Source organism: Berghia stephanieae, chromosome 5 (genome assembly GCF_034508935.2).
Source record: "Berghia stephanieae isolate SIO BIC M18660-M18661 chromosome 5, UCSD_Bste_1.3, whole genome shotgun sequence".
NCBI lineage: Eukaryota > Metazoa > Mollusca > Gastropoda > Nudibranchia > Aeolidiidae > Berghia > Berghia stephanieae.
The window spans coordinates 76590485-76607478 of NC_088364.1; the positions used below are offsets into that span (position 1 = coordinate 76590485).

The 16994-nt window shown below is 33.3% G+C and overlaps 1 protein-coding gene across 3 annotated transcripts in view; it reads left to right on the forward strand.

The window, feature by feature from the left end:
* The window catches only part of LOC144973625 (uncharacterized), a 37601-nt gene extending 20819 nt beyond the window's left edge, over positions 1 to 16782 (forward strand). For 2 of the 3 annotated variants that reach the window (XM_078916289.1, XM_078916288.1), the window contains exons 3-5: positions 6985 to 7098; positions 10292 to 10417; positions 13805 to 16782. In XM_078916289.1, the coding sequence (XP_078772415.1) occupies positions 6985 to 7098; positions 10292 to 10417; positions 13805 to 14010 (446 nt within the window). In that variant the 3' untranslated portion in view covers positions 14011 to 16782. The remainder of the gene's footprint in view (positions 1 to 6984; positions 7099 to 10291; positions 10418 to 13804) is intronic. The other variant, XM_078916291.1, reaches the window with a different exon arrangement.
* Positions 16783 to 16994: the final 212 nt, after the last annotated feature.

Here is a 16994-nt window from a genome sequence, read left to right on the forward strand (position 1 = left end):
ACTCCCCCTCTCCTTCCAGTTCCAGTGCATCCTAAAATCTTTACAGAAAGTGTTCCCATAGGCCAGTTTTAAATCTTTCGCGTCAGAAAAACAATTGACAAAAGAAGATAAATGTCGAGTGGATTTTAACATGAGAGGACTAACAATTTGAGAGCAGAGCTTAAAAAGGACAACAAAGGGGATAGAATAAACAACAAGATTGACCCCCCCCCCTTACACCCTATAATACGAATGACAACCATAGATAAACTTCAAGTCCCTAGCCCAAGACTTCGAGGAATCGCGGGTCAAATGTGCATAGGTCTCATACTCGTCCCTGGCATGGGAAAACCACCAACAAGTGCCAGCGCTCGAGGGTCAGTACTGACCAATATCACTCCGTTTTCTCTATAAAGTCATGGGGGCCAAATGACACCAAATCAGGAAATAGTACTTTCTGTATTTTTCTCTTTGAAAGTTATTGGGGGCATTTGGCCTCCAGATCGGAAAATCTCAAATTCCAAATGAGCATGCTCAGTGTAAGTATACTATGAACGTGACAAAATTTGACTTGAAATTTGACATGGTCATGGACCTTATCATTTTAGGAAAAGTCACCAAATTTCAGGTCTCTGTGTCAAAAATTGACTGTTTTATGAATAAAAAACAAACCCCTGGGGTCTTTTAGGCCCCCAAGTATGAAAATAGGGTTAAGTTCTTATTAATTAAACAAAGATTTTTCTTCAAATTTTGTGATGTACAAAATAAGTCTGAATAAGAAAAAATGTATATTGTGTCGTAACAAATGTGACGATTTTGCTATAAGTGGTAAGGAGAGGGTAAAGTTGACATATCTACCAAGGGAATCGATTAGAATAATATTAAAACACGATTTAAAAGTAAAACCATAGAGCTAACCTTAGAATGACGCCGTCAGAACAAAAACACTGACAGTACCTGGTAAAACACGGGCTCCGTCCTCAGACCGCTCCCTTTTCATAGCAAATAAAAGAAGAAAAAACAACAACCATAAATATGTGGTTGTTAGGTGGTCAAATAAGCACATACTCATAAATATTCGATCTCGCATCAAATACTGTCAAGATTTACATATGGAAGAGACCACTTAGATGCCCCATTTGTAAACAAAGGTGTAGAAGCACATGGCAAAACACATTTCCTGTCTTGACAGCTCACGTTCCAATGTAAATTATAGAAAAAATAACCTTTAAAATTTGGCTGTTAGGTGGCAAAAGAAACACATATTCATAAATACTCGATCACGCGTCAAATAATATCTAAATATTGATTTTTTATTAAACAACTGGTAACATTTATCAACATTACTGTCGATCTATTTTTAGACCACGGTAAAGTTAATTATTCAAAATTAATGCGCTTGTGTGAACAAAACAAGAACTATTTGGAACCTGATTTTCAGAATGATTTAGCCATATCTGATGAATTTAACGAGTATAACATGTTATGTGTTCAATTTGGTTTTTCTGAAAGTATATTATCTTCAAACGGGGGGGGGGGGCGAAGTGGCCGAGTGGTTAAGGCATTGCACTGGTTCGAGCCCCGCTTCAGGCTCTTTCGTTTTTTTTCCTTGAGCAAGATTATTAACCCCCAATTTGCTCACTCGGACAACATGGGTGATTCCTGTTGACATCAGACATCTTGTTTGATGAGTTATCTATATTCCTTCGTGGAATGCCTAGGCGACGATATCTTATGATATCGTGGCGCAAAAGGCATTTTTTTTTTAAATATTGTCTACAATGTAAACAACAATAAACGGGAGACATGTTTTGTGCGCAACGTTTTCCGGCTTCTAAAGTTCCTAATCACCAGCCTCGAACACGAGACCAAACGATACAAACGGCTTGAATTTCAGTGTTTGAGTTTGTAATTTATATCGATTGTAAAGATTTAGTTCAATGTTCACCAGTAATAGCTTTCCGGTCTTTAACTTTGGATGTCTCACTCGCATAATTTTAAAATAATTTGTAGATGTGTTTTCATCTTTTTGATTCACTTCGTAATACGCTTCAACAGTCGCAACGTCACTTCCCTCGTAATGACGCAAGGTAACTTAGTAACTGACTCTAAACTATCGGAACAATGGCGGACGCCCTTATGAAATAATATTTCTCCAACGAGTATAAAAGCGTATCCAGGGGAGAGAAAAAACATTATAAATCTGATCATGTTTTGACTTTTACACAGTCTGATCACAAGACATATGAAAAGTTCTAGCCAGCACGAAGAATAAAAAGTACCGATTTTCTAAGGGAGTCGAGTTGCGAGTGAACGGAGACTGGAAGCCAAGGGGTTCGCTTCAAAGAACAACAAGAAAAAAGTAGAAAGTATAATGGACTTATTCTGCTGGCATTGTAACTGACTGAAATCACGTGATCGATCAGAATACACTTTCTGTTTTGTTTGCTTGTTTTTTGCTGTTCTTTTTTTTTTTCTTTTTTTTTTTTTTTGGGGGGGGGTTCTTTTTTAAAAATTCAATTTGAGTTTCAATGATACTTTCATTGGCCTAAATATAGAACTGACAGTCGACCATAGACGTCATTGTAGTCTGATCAGTCGACAGTCAATAATCACGTGATTTGATTCATCATGGCAAAAGTTAGTTCAAATATGAAACGGAACGAAATATTATCTATACCGGATGTGTTGCTAATTTCCTCTTTGAGAGCATGAAGGCCGGGTTTTTTTCTTTCCATCGTGTACTAGAGAGCTTGATGTTAATAAGACAAAATAGATAAATTAGTCACCGTCCTTACAACGCCCACTTCTAGGCAAGAACCTAGCTAGTCCAAGACTAGAAAACGTTCATAAAATTCGATTTTTTTAGTCACTTACTTTGCTTAACTAGCAAGTCATTTACTAAACTAGTAAATAACTAAATCTCGTCCGCTTACATAAAATTGAGTCCTGGAACAGGTCCTGTCCTAATCACTGTTACAACCAACGGATCTGCTTCAAATTTTAACTGTAATCTGATAAACTTTTTGTTACTTCTGTAAAGTTAATATTACTAAATCTCCGTTGATTTTTTTTGGATTATGTTTACATTTTCTCGGAGTTACTTTTTTTCTCGTCACCTGGCATCCGTTGCACTCTGGGGAAGAAAAAAAAATATGATTAAAAATTTTCACCGAAAAACTCGTCCTTCAAATATCGATCGATCAAAGTGACCTTCCTCTTGCCCCCAGGTTTGATAGTTTTTTGACAAAATGAGGTTGATTTTAATCAATCGACTTGAAGGACGAATTTTCTGGCCAAAATTTCAAAACTTTTTTTTGTTTTTTGTTTTTTTTTAAGGACTGTTGTGTACAAATATATTAAACTTATGACATAGTACCAATCTTGTTTCATGTCGATCGGAGGCAGGTTCAAAGTTTGAATAGGGAATCAAAAAGATACATTCTAAAAATAACAACAAACAAAACAAATCAAAAAGTGTAATACGACCAGTCATCTCTAACCGTAGCCTTCGTAAAGTTATAGCCTGACACTGACCAAAAAATGACGTCAAAATGCCAGTCTTTGGCCACAAAAGAAAACAAATCGTGAGTTGTATTCAATAGTTCAACCAATGGGATCACTTGTTTCCATGAGCACTACATACGACAACTCACTAGACGGTGCAAAAAAAAACAAATAATGACGTCAAACTATCAGCCCTTTTGGATTTCAGTGTCAGGCTATAACCAAAGAGCGTGTAGGTAACGATTGTTATGTTACCAAGAGCTCTCACTTCCCGCTTTTGGTGAAACCAAGCATCTTCCGTCTTCTACTCGTATTTTCTTCATTGTATCAGTAAGCCTAGCGCGCATGATACACGCGGAGCACACCCACCTCGCTGTCTCGCCTGGCACGCGACAATCTCATCTCATCTCATGTAGTTCCATATCTGAAGCAGACGTCGGAGGTCATCTTCCGCCAAGCTGATCTATCTCTTGCCAATTCTATTAAAGCAGCGCCACCTTTCTCAGCTTCATCTGTCCAAGTTCTTATCCCTTTCAAATACGTTATTCTTTGTCTTCCTCTTATTCTTTTTCCATTCATCTTTCCAGTTAAGGCGAGTATTTCCAAACCAGGGTGGCGGATAATGTGTCCTAAAAATTCCATTTGGCGTTTGATGATTTTTGTTATCAGTGATCTTTTTCTGTTTGCCATTTCTAAAATTTCTTCATTTCTTTTCCTTTCCATCCATGACACCCTCATCATTCTTCTGTAAAACCACATTTCCACTGCCTCCAGTCTTTTAACCATGGTCTTGTTTATGGTCCAGCTCTCACAACCATATAGCAGCACAGACAGTACATAGCAATCCAGGACTTTGACAATAGCATTGCGGTTAAGAGAAGTGAGAGCTCTTGGTAACTATGTTACCCTACACACTCTTTGCTATAACTTAACGAAGGCCAGGGTCTAACCGTAGCCATCGTTATGTTATAGCCTGATACTGAAATCCAAAAGGACTGGCAGTTTGACGTCATTATTTGGTTTTTTGCACCGCTTAGTGAGTTGTCGTTAGTAGAGCTCATGGAAACAAGTTATTTCATTGGTTGAACTATTGAATACAACTCACGATTTGTTTCCTTTTTTGGCCAAAGACTGGCATTTTAACGTCATTTCTTGGTCAGTATCAGGCCATAACTTTACGAAGGCCACGGTCAGGCGATAACAATGAAGGCAAGGCTCTAACCCACATTACGTCACAAGGAACCTCAAGCGTAACTTATCCAAACTGAGTCGTTCATTGAATGGCTATGTGGTCTAGTGGTATGACAGTTGCCTTCGGATCGGAAGGTCCTGGGTTCACGTCCCGTTCTGAGCGGCACCTAGATTAGTCCTTGGAAACGATTCTTTACTCGCCGTACTAATGTGTAAAATGAGTACCTGTCCGTTAACAGCGTTGTCTCTGTCCGGAAAAAAAAATATTGTGAGATATCGCCTGACAGTCGTCATGTCCTGTTCCATAATATGTTAAGTGTTGCTGTTGGCTAGGAACGACTTGTAAAGTGCTTTGAACACGCTCAGTGGATATTGCTCTATATGAAATATCAAGTTGGAGAGATAAATAAAAACAATAGGGAATGAGATTAGCGGAAGAGTAGCGTCCCTTGATAGGACGTCACCGGCGGAGAAGTTATTTGTAAACAAACCAACTACAAGCCAAGCGCTCCAAATAAAAAAAATATATTTTTCATATTTCTGTACAAACATGCATATCATAATCAACGTTATGCATTTTTGTACAGAAATATGAATAATAAATTTTGTATTCGGAGCGCTTGGCTTGTAGTTGGTTTGTTTACAAATAACTTCTCCACCGGTGACGTCCAATCAAGGGACGCTACTCTTCCGCTAATCTCATTCCCTATAAAATGAAATGAATGAAACACTGAATACGACTAAGAAAGAGATTTGAGGATGGCGTTATCCATCACATTCGTTGTGTTTTGGTGACAAAGACACTTACACACCACTCATCAATCTTATTATTACTGTTATTATCACCATTATCATCATCATCATCATCATCATCATCATCATCATCATCATCATCATCATCATCATCATCATCATCATCGTCATATTTAATATTATTGTAATTATTATTAGTATGATCATTGTTATTATTATTATTATTATTATTATTATTATTATTATTATTATTATTATTATTATTATTATTATTATTATTATTATTATTATTATTATTATTATTATTATTATTATTATTATTATTTTTATTTTTATTATTATTATTATTATTATTATTATTATTATTATTATTATTATTATATTATTATTATTATTATTAATTATTATTATTATTATATTATTATTATTATTATTATTATTATTATATTATTATTATTATTATTATTATTTTATTATTATTATTATTATTATTATTATTATTTATTATTATTATTATTATTATTATTATTATTATTATTATTATTATATTATTATTAATATTATTATTATATATTATTATTATTATTATTATTATTATTATTATATATTATTATTATTATTATTATTATTATTATTATTATTATTATTATTATATTATTATTATTATGTATTATTTTTTTATTACTATTATTATTATTATTATTATTATTATTATTATTATTATTATTATTATTATTAGAATTAGTATTATTATATTATTATTATTATTATTATTATTATTATGATTATTATTATTATATTATTATTATTATTATTATTATTATATTATTATTATTATTATTATTATTATATTATTATTTATTATCATTACATATTATTATTATTATTATTATTTTATATTATTATATTATTATATTATTATTATTATTATTATTATTATATTATTATTAAATTATTATCTATTATTAATATTATTATTGTGGGCTGAAAAATGCCTTTTGAGACGGACCCGAGTAACAGTTTGCATTAAAAAAAAAAAAAAGAAAAAGAAAACGGAGAAAAAAGAAGAAAAAAACAATTAAAAAATCTATTTAAAAAACGGAAACAACACCAAAAAAAAAAAACACGAAACAATAAAAAAAATAAACAAGAAGAAACAATGAAAAACAAAACCAGTAGTATGTCGAGAACGGGGCACCATGAGCCAGGGCAGTTATGAGCGCCACTACAATTGTAAATTAGGATTCATGATAATGTTAATGATGATGATAATAATAATAATAAAAATAATAATATAATAATAATAATAATATAATAATAATAATAATAATAATGATAATTAATAATAATAATAATAGTATCTAATAATAATAAAATAATAATAATAAATAATAATAATAATAATAATAATAATAATAATAATAATAATAATATAATAATAATAATAATAATAATAATAATAATAATAAATGTTCTATTCTTGTCATGATTTAGATATTCCTTTTCTTTTGAACTTTTTTCATCCCTAATTTTTTCACTAACTTTCCCGTTCAGTTACTTGCATCTACAATGGTAAACTCTACACCGAGGGACAAACTCGGATCTTGGGTGATCTCCCTTGTGTGACTTACGTATGTCGTGGTGGAACTTTTTCATTTCTCAAGGAAGGTAAATATCCTAAGTTATACGTAGTATGCGCTTGGCTAAGAAACTCACAACATTGCCATCCGGAAGTATACCGGACCAACACACACAAAACTATGTGTAACCTTGAACGTTCATAGTGTGGTTAATACAGTTTAGTGAGAATTACTCATAAACGTGGATGGCAAAAAACAATAACAATGACTTGAGTGACGTCATCTTCGAACTATCTATAGATAGTATGCGCTTGCTAAGAAACTCACAACATTGCCGTCCGGAAGTATACCGGACCAACACACAAAAAAGTATGTGTAACATTGAACGTTTATAGATAGTATGCGCTTGGCTAAGAAGCTCATAACATTGCCATCCGGAAGTATAACGGACCAACACGCAAAACTGTGTGTATCCATGAACGTTTATAGTCAGGTTAAGACAGTTCAGTGAGCATTACTCATAAACGCGGATGGCAAAACACAATAACAAAGACGTGATTGACGTCATCTTCATTCTATCTATAGTCTGGTTAATACAGTTTAGTGAGAATTACTCATAAACGTGGATGGCAAAAAGCAATAACAAAGATCCGAATGACGTCAGCTTCGTTTTATCTATAGATAGTTCGAAGATGACGTCACTCAGGTCTTTGTTATTGTTTTTTGCCATCCGCGTTTATGAGTAATGCTCACTGAACTGCATTAACCTGACTATAAACGTTCATGGATACACACAGTTTTGTGTCTTGGTCCGCTATACTTCCGGTGGCAATGTTATGAGCTTCTTAGACAAGCGCATACTATCTATAGATAGTATGCAGATGACGTCACTCAGGCCTTTGTTATTGTTTTTGCCATCCGCGTTTGTGAGTTGTTCTCACTAAACTGTATTAACCAGACTATAAAAGTTCATGGTTACACAGAGTTTGTGTGTTGGTCCGTTATACTTCCGGATGGCAATGTTGTGAACTCCTTGGCCAAGCGCATTTTATCTATACCCGTAATATATTTTTGTTAGTATAGGTAGTATGCGCTTGGCTAAGAGACTCACTACATTGCCACCCGGAAGTATATCGTATCAACACACAAAACTGTGTGTAACCTTCAACGTTTATAGTCTGGTACAGTTTAGTGAGAATTACTCATAAACGTGGATGGCAAAAAGCAATAACAAAGACCCGAATGACGTCATCTTCGTTCTATCTATACCCGTAATATTTTGTTTTTAGTATACACGTTTAAAACTGTCTCTATTTTGAAATGTAACATAACGCTCTTTTGTTATGTGTAGCTTTTGATGTTATGAACTGTGTAGAATATATCTACACGATTTGTGTTTTTGCCCACGCTTTCCTTCTCCATGATATGCACGTGTGTGTTTAACCTTCTTTTTTGTCATCCTGCTGTTTACAAGAAGCAAGATGGGCAAATTATTATTATTATTATTATTATTATTATTATTATTATTATTATTATTATTATTATTATTATTATTATTATTATTATTATTATTATTATTATTATTATCATTATTATTATTATTATTATTATTATTATTATTTTCATTATTATTATTTTTATTATTATTATTATATTATTTATTATTATATTATTATTATTATTATTATTATTAGTATTATTATTATTATTATTATTATCATCATTATTATTATTATCACCATCATCACTATTATTTTTATTATTATTATTATTATTATTATTATTATTATTATTATTATTATTATTATTATTATTATTATTATTATTATTATTATTATTATTATGTTTAGTATTTATAACTGTGATGTACAAGAGAAATCAGAATGAGGAAATTGTCGGTTACATCGTAACGAATGTGACGATTTTCCTATGGGTGGTAAGGAGAGGGATAACCAGACTATAAACCTTCGTGGATACACACAGTTTTGTGTGTTGGTCCGTTATACTTCCGGATGGCAATGTTGTGAGTTTTTAGCCAAGCGCGTGCTATCTATAGGACGCGACTCTGTGTGTATGTGTATGTGTGTGTGTGTGTGTGTTATGTGTGTGTGTGTGTTATGTGTGTGTGTGTGTTATGTGTGTGTGTTAATGTGTGTGAAATTTAGATTTAATCCAAAAAAAACAAAAACTGTCCTGACAATAAAATAATGGGTTGATGATAACAACGAAGAATGGGCATGATCTATATCAAATGTCCATGTGCTCGAGGTCATTGGTCACATCGGAATATGTGCTCAAAGTGACCCACATAGTGAAAAGTGCTCACAGTATTTTAAATATCTAAAATCTCGATTGATCATTTCATTCAGCTTGACACATGTGTATGTTTACAACTTTCATAAACAGAACAGCGTGTTTACATTTCTGAAGAAATATCCAGTCGTTGGAGTGCAACAAATCATGTGATTGATGACCTGGTTGGACGAAAACATGAATATAGTAGTATGCAGATGACGTCAATCAGGCCTTTGTTATTGTTGTTGCCATCCGCGTTTGTGAGTTGTTCTCACTAAACTGTATTAACCAGACTATAAAAGTTCATGGTTACACAGAGTTTGTGTGTTGGTCCGTTATACTTCCGGATGGCAATGTTGTGAACTCCTTGGCCAAGAGCATTCTATCTATAGATAGTATGCAGATGACGTCAATCAGGCCTTTGTTATTGTTGTTGCCATCCAGTTTGTGAGTTGTTCTCACTAAACTGTATTAACCAGACTATAAAAGTTCATGGTTACACAGAGTTTGTGTTGGTCCGTTATACTTCCGGATGGCAATGTTGTGAACTCCTTGGCCAAGCGCATTCTATCTATAGATCGCTGCCATTTGAGAACTGTTCGTTTGAACGCGTGTCACAAACCCTTTGTTTAGATTTGGTCAAAAATCTTCTGATTAATGTAAAATTGTAAGACAAAAACATAGTAGACTATAGATAGAATGCGCTTGGCCAAGGAGTTCACAACATTGCCATCCGGAAGTATAACGGACCAACACACAAACTCTGTGTAACCATGAACTTTTATAGTCTGGTTAATACAGTTTAGTGAGAACAACTCGCAAACGCGGATGGCAAAAACAATAACAAAGGCCTGACTGACGTCATCTGCATACTATCTATATATCATGTGTGTTTGAATTTTGGTGCGTTTATTTATTTATTTTTTTGTTTGTTTTTTTCATTTTTTTTTTTTTTTTTTTTTTTTTTTTTTTTTTTTTTTTAACAGGTTGTAACTTAGGAGGCATATGTCACGATATTGGGACCACGTATTCACACAGGTGTTCTACGTATCGATGTACAGTTTCTCAATCGGGAACTAAAAGATACTACAAGCACACACCGATCAATGAACGTAAGTGGTTTAGACCGAAGAAATCGTCGTAAATTTATAGCCTGACACTGACCAAAAAATACATCAAAAGACAAGTCTTTGACCACAAAAGAAAACAAATCGTGAGTTGTATTCAATGGTTCAATCAATGAAATATCTTGTTTACTTGAGCACTACTGACAACTCACTAGACGCTGCACAAACCTTTAAAATGACGTCAGACTGTAAGTCTATAGATAGAATGAAGACGACGTCACTCTGGTCTTTGTTATTGTTTTTTGCCATCCACGTTTATGAGTAATTCTGACTAAACGGTATTATCCAGACAATAAACGTTCATGGATACACATAGTTTGTGTGTTGGTCCGTTATACTTCCGGATGGCAATGTTATGAACTTCTTAGCCAATTGCATACTATCTATAAGGTTCTATTGTCAGACAATAATGTATGTTAACGATGGCTACGTTTAGACGCCTAGTGGAAGGGAACTAAACCACGCCTATCTGATAGGATAGTCCGTTCCAAGTCCCGTGAGCACGGAATATCGCAAATAGGGAATGAGATTAGCGGAAGAGTAGCGTCCCTTGATTGGACGTCACCCATCGTCTGTGACGTCACCGGTGGAAAAGTTATAAAAGAGAGAACGTCATGTTGGTTGTGCGCATGCGTCTCTCGTCCTCGCTTCCGTTTAGAAACTTAAATTGGTCATTTGAGTCAGCTTGACACATGGGTATGTTTATAACATTTGTAAACAAAACAGCTTGTTAAGAAATATCCAATCGTGGACAGCAACACATCATGTGATTGATGACCTGGTTGGACGAAAACATGAATATAGATCGCTCCCATCCTTTTTCATGGTATGAAGCGAATAGCAATAATATTAATAGATTGCCTACAACCAGGAGCTCAGAGTGGAGAGGACACATTAATAATTACGCCATATTGATTATGCAACTCTTGTAATCGAAAACTGTGTTTCCTTTGAAAGAAGTTTAGATTCAGTGACATTTTATATTATCACATGTTTGTTTTTAGTTTTTTTACATCAATGTCTTTGTCTAAAATGTATAAGTGCCTCACGGGATGCTTGTGTTCGTTATCCAACAGGGAAGAGATAAATTATAAACGCTATGACCTTTTTTTCAACAATGTTAAGTACTATTTAATTTACTAGTAAAAAGCCCGCGATTTCTCGGGGAGAGAACTATTTTCATTCGATATTGTACTCACCATCATTTAATATAAATCAATGACTTACGCTTACTTAGTCTAAGTTTAGGCTCTGATTCTTGACATATTCATGTATATAGATTCTAGCATAGAGAATGACAGTAACATTAACGAACAGGTGGGGAAGCCAGCAGTACCGATGTACCTCCTAGATCAACTGCGAAAATAAACCTGAAGTAGCAGACGTGAGCAGAGTTGAAAGACGATCCTGGGATCGAGAACTTGACTCTTACATGTACATATACTCTGTGATTTCATGATTTTTGATTCTAGTATGAAATGAAGTACGTAACAAGTGTGAGCAGAGTAGAAGTACCCGTACCATTCAAATGCTAAATATACAACTGAATGTACAATACAGTTGAAAGAAAATGGTCTGTTTGTGACACACCTAATTAAATCCTGTACTTTGATAAATTGAAAATCTGAAAGTTCAAGCATATGACATGATCAGTATAAATCATAAAGAATGGTACTTTTTCATTAATACTAGTCATGACAAACTGTGGTTGCCGTTTCTCGTGTCGTTGGCATATGATAATATGTCTACTTTTGGTTTGTTCGGGCTAGAAGCTAGACAGATACAATTGACAGCTTGCCGATAACGTTTAACTAAATATTTACCAGGGCAATAATTATCACATCGATGGAATAAAAACGACAGTAATATTAGTTGGTATTGTTAATCGGTGAAACTTTTTTAAAATATCTGTAAATCCGAATACCTTAATGTGATCAAGAGAATAAGATCATTTTGAACGCCACGATTTGCTGGTAAAAAGCCAATCGGACAGTTCCTAGCAAAAACAAAACCCTCTCGCTCAGGAATGTCTATACTTGATGTTTATACTGGACAGATAGAGTTGAGGGTGTGACCAAAAGTTAAACCTGGGTATTATCCACTCGAAACCATCACATTGAAAGCATCAAAGGGGCAATAATATAATACTTGATGTCATAAATCGATGAAAACTGTTGAAAACGTAGTGTCGATCTGAAATCCTTAAAGCAATTAAGTGAATACATTATTTCGAATGCAACGATTTGCGTAAAAAACGCCAAACTGACAACTTTTTACAGTGTCGAGATTGGTTGTTAGAGTCGTCGGTACATATTTTATGATATCTGTTTGACTCCACGAACTTTCAAACTGACTTTAAATTATAAAAGGAAATCAAGTTATCCGTTTATCTATCTGTAAAAAGTACATTTCTAATTTTCAAATCTTTCAGTAGAGTTGAGCGCCGAATAACTTTTTTTATTGACCCAAATGGCACAATGTTCTCCATAAGGCTATATTTTTTAAAGAAAGGATACCAATGGTTACACTATTTCAAATACTATTTGAAACAATAAAAATTATATGCTAAGCTAGGCCACTGAAAGCAACTTTGTTGTGAATATTTTCCTCACGGGAAAGAGAATCAACACACCATTACTGTTAACATTTTAAAGTTCGAGTCATATTTTATTGTATACGAAAAGATCAAAGGAATTCGGCATTGTGAGAAAACGGTTTGGTCTATCACTAGTGGTATTCAAAATTCGTAATTTCACTTAAAATATATCTAAGCCCGCATGCAAAAATCACGGCACCACATTTCGTAACTTTGGAGGAATTTGCGATTTTGTGTGCGCACGGGACTTGGAACGGACTATAGTTCTTTTACCCAGCTACGAAATTAACCAACGGTAATCAAGAAGTCTGAGGTTCGATCCCCAGTCATGGCAGGCTGGTTTTTTTAATTTCTTGTATTTTTCTTTCATTCATCGCTGTTTCATAGACTCCTTTTCAGATTTTTACAATATATATCTAGTTAGTATAGTAGAAATAGTTGATTTTAGAATGAATATGATAGGATTGACGAATCTGTTTTCCCAGTTCAATAGACGAAATCTTTTTGTAATTTTGATTTTTTAATCAAACCTTTGACCTTTTAATTGCTCTACTCTGGAAATACTCTGCATTGCGGCTGACGCCTGGGTTATTCCAGTCTTCCATTGGAATAGACCCTAGAGACAAATTTCCCCCATGGGATGAATAAATGGTATTTTATTTATTTATTTATTTATTTGTTTATTTATTTATTTATTTTAAGACTTTGGATCCCATTTTGTTGATTTTTAGTTAGGTAGTTTCTTTCTTTTTTATTTGGTCTCTTTTTTTACCCAGGTTGTCCAGATTACAACGGAAATTGTCACGACACAACGGACACATTTCGTCATATCATCCGTGGAAAGATGTACGAATCGTGTACCTGCTCCATCACTTCGTCACATTATCACTACAGTTGCGAAAGTTCCTCCAAGCGCCTAAGAGCTGGGTGGCTGTCTCTGGTGTTTCTTTTCATTGGTTTTTCTTTGACCTCTATGTACTGATTTACAGTCCTGTTCACCCAGATTGTCCTGGTTGTAATGAATATGATCTCAAGCCAACGTATACTTATTTAAAGGTCTGATTACTCAATATGTTGTAATGAAAATCATCTCAAACCAAATTGTACTTTTTTATAATTCTGATAATTCAACCTTTTGTAATGAAAATCATCTCAAATAATCGTATACTTATTTACAGGTCTGATTTCTCAATATGTTGTAATGAAAATCATCTCAAATAATCGTATACTTATTTACAGGTCTGATTACTCATTATGTTGTAATGAAAATCATCTCAAATAATCGTATACTTATTTCCAAGTTTGACAACTCAAAATGATATAATAGAAATAATCTGAGACCAACAGTGTACTTATTTACAATTGTGATTACTCAAAATGTTGCAATGAAAATAACCTTAATCCAACGAGTGTACCTATTCACGATTCTGATAACTCAAAATGTTGTGATAAAAAATAATATCAAACCAAAGTGTACTTATTCACAGTTCTGATAACTTAAGATAATGTAATGAGAATAATCTGAAGCTATCAAGGACTTATTTATTAGACTGACAAGACACATTGTTATGGTCTTTGTATTGGAGGCGTTCTCAGTTCAGCATGTACGGGTACTTCTTTAGAAGTTTGTATTTTGGGGGTTTATTTAAAGGGGGGGGGGGGGGGGGAGGAGCGACACTAAAGGGTCATTTTTTTTATTTGATGAAATATCCTAAACTTTTATGCACAGTTATAATGTATATGTTTGGGAAGGATGATTGCATATAATTTTTTTCGAAAAAAAGTTTCCCGTTGCTATGGAAACGACGCCATATTGGAAAAGAAACAACACATCTTAAAAAGTCAAAGGCTTTTTTGTTTATCAACCGATGGCCATGATATTTTGGCCAGAGGTAGAAAAAAAGGAAAATAAAAAGGCTCTAGAAGCCCGATTTTTAATTTTTAAATTAGAAACTTTAAAAATTAAGTTCAAATTTATTACTCGATTATTCCCCTTGAAAAAAGTTACATAATTTCAAATTACTCATAAAAATTTATATTTTTTGAAAATCTGGCTTCTAGAGGACCTGCGTATTTGTATGACACTCATTTGTATAAAGTTTGAAGAAGATTGGTTGAAAACTGAGGGAGGTTTTTAGTGACGAAAATTGCAGTTTTGAGAAAACTGCATTTAAAAGTCAAAGTAAACGAGTTTAGGGAAAAATTCACCTCTCGCTCTCTGAATGAATTGTGACCACATGACATATTTTTTATGCAGACAAATGGTCACATGACAACATCCCACCAAGATCTAATTTTAGCAAACTGGGTCAAAATTCATCATTTTTAATGTCGCCCCCCCCCCCCCCCCCCCCCCTTTAACCAAATGTTTACATTGCCTCTGTACTGGCTGCCTGTTGAGAAGAGGGTCAAATTCAAGGAATATATATGTCCCAGTTTATCTTTGTCTGGAAAACACTGCCCCTCCCTACCTCACAGAACTCCTAAAGAAATTCGACAACCCGACCTTTGCGTTCCTCCAATGACACCACCCGTTTGGCTATCCCACGCATTCGTACAAAGGCGGGAACAAGGTCCTTTTCTCATTTTGGTCCGTCTGGATGGAACACCATTCATTCCACAGAGCATCCTAGAATCCAAATCATTGTCTGTTTTCAAGAAATCCTTGAAAACAATTTCTTTTCTGATTTCATGTATTTTCTATATTGTTGTGTGTTGATTTCATTTAAAGCGCCAAGAGCCTCATTGTTGAGGATACCGTGCGCTCTATAAGAGTCTATTATAATTATTATTATTATTATTATTATTATTATTATTATTATTATTATTATTATTATTATTATTATTATTATATTATTATTATTATTATTATTATTATTATTATTATTATTATTATTGTTATTATTACTATTATTATTATTATTATTATTATTATTATTATTATTATTATTATTATTATTATTATTATTATATACTTTCAAACTTGACACAAGGCAAAATAGTCTCCCTTACAACAGCCAGAAATCAAGTGAATAATCGTCTTCTGTTATCAGTCTGAAAAATACAATGTGCACGTTGGTTTCAATCCATTATGAATTAGATAGTCTATTTTTAAACGTCATTCAACGTATTGTTGTAGCTCCCGTTACATTCTGTTCCGGTTATAACGTCAGGTCTAACCGTTTCCACCAAGAAAGCAGCAACAGCGATGCCGCTCGGGTTTCATCGAAAGAAGCCTTAGTCACATCGTTGTAATTGTTTTCTTGGCTTTAAAAAAAAGTAAGATGCGATGTTAGGTCTGGATAAAACCGATAACATCTGGAAGTGAAATAGATTTATTTTTAGAGGACTTTGTTTAATATGTAACACATTGGAATTGAATTTGCTTCTTTGACTTTGTTTGATATTGTTATAACCTTAAAATTGTATTTGTAATCGCTTCTTTGTCTTTGTTTGATATTGTTATAACCTTAAAATTGTATTTGTAATCGCTTCTTTGTCTTTGTTTGATATTGTTATAACCTTAAAATTGTATTTGTAATCGCTTCTTTGTCTTTGTTTGATATTGTTTATAACCTTAAAATTGTATTTGTAATCGCTTCTTTGACTTTGTTTGATATTGTTATAACCTTAAAATTGTATTTGTAATCGCTTCTTTGTCTTTGTTTGATATTGTTATAACCTTAAAATTGTATTTGTAATCGCTTTTTTGTTTTTATTTGATACCTAACATTAAAATTGGAATTGAATTCGATTCCTGTCTTTGTTTAAAATTATCCTTGGAATTTTATTTGATCTCTTGTTTTCGTTTGATACATAACCTTGGAATTGTATTCACTTTCTTGTCTTTGTTTTATATGTAACCTTGGAATTGTATTCCCTTCCTTGTCTTTGTTTAATATGTAACCTTGGAATTGTATTCCCTTCCTTGTCTTTGTTTAATATGTAACCTTGGAATTGTATTCC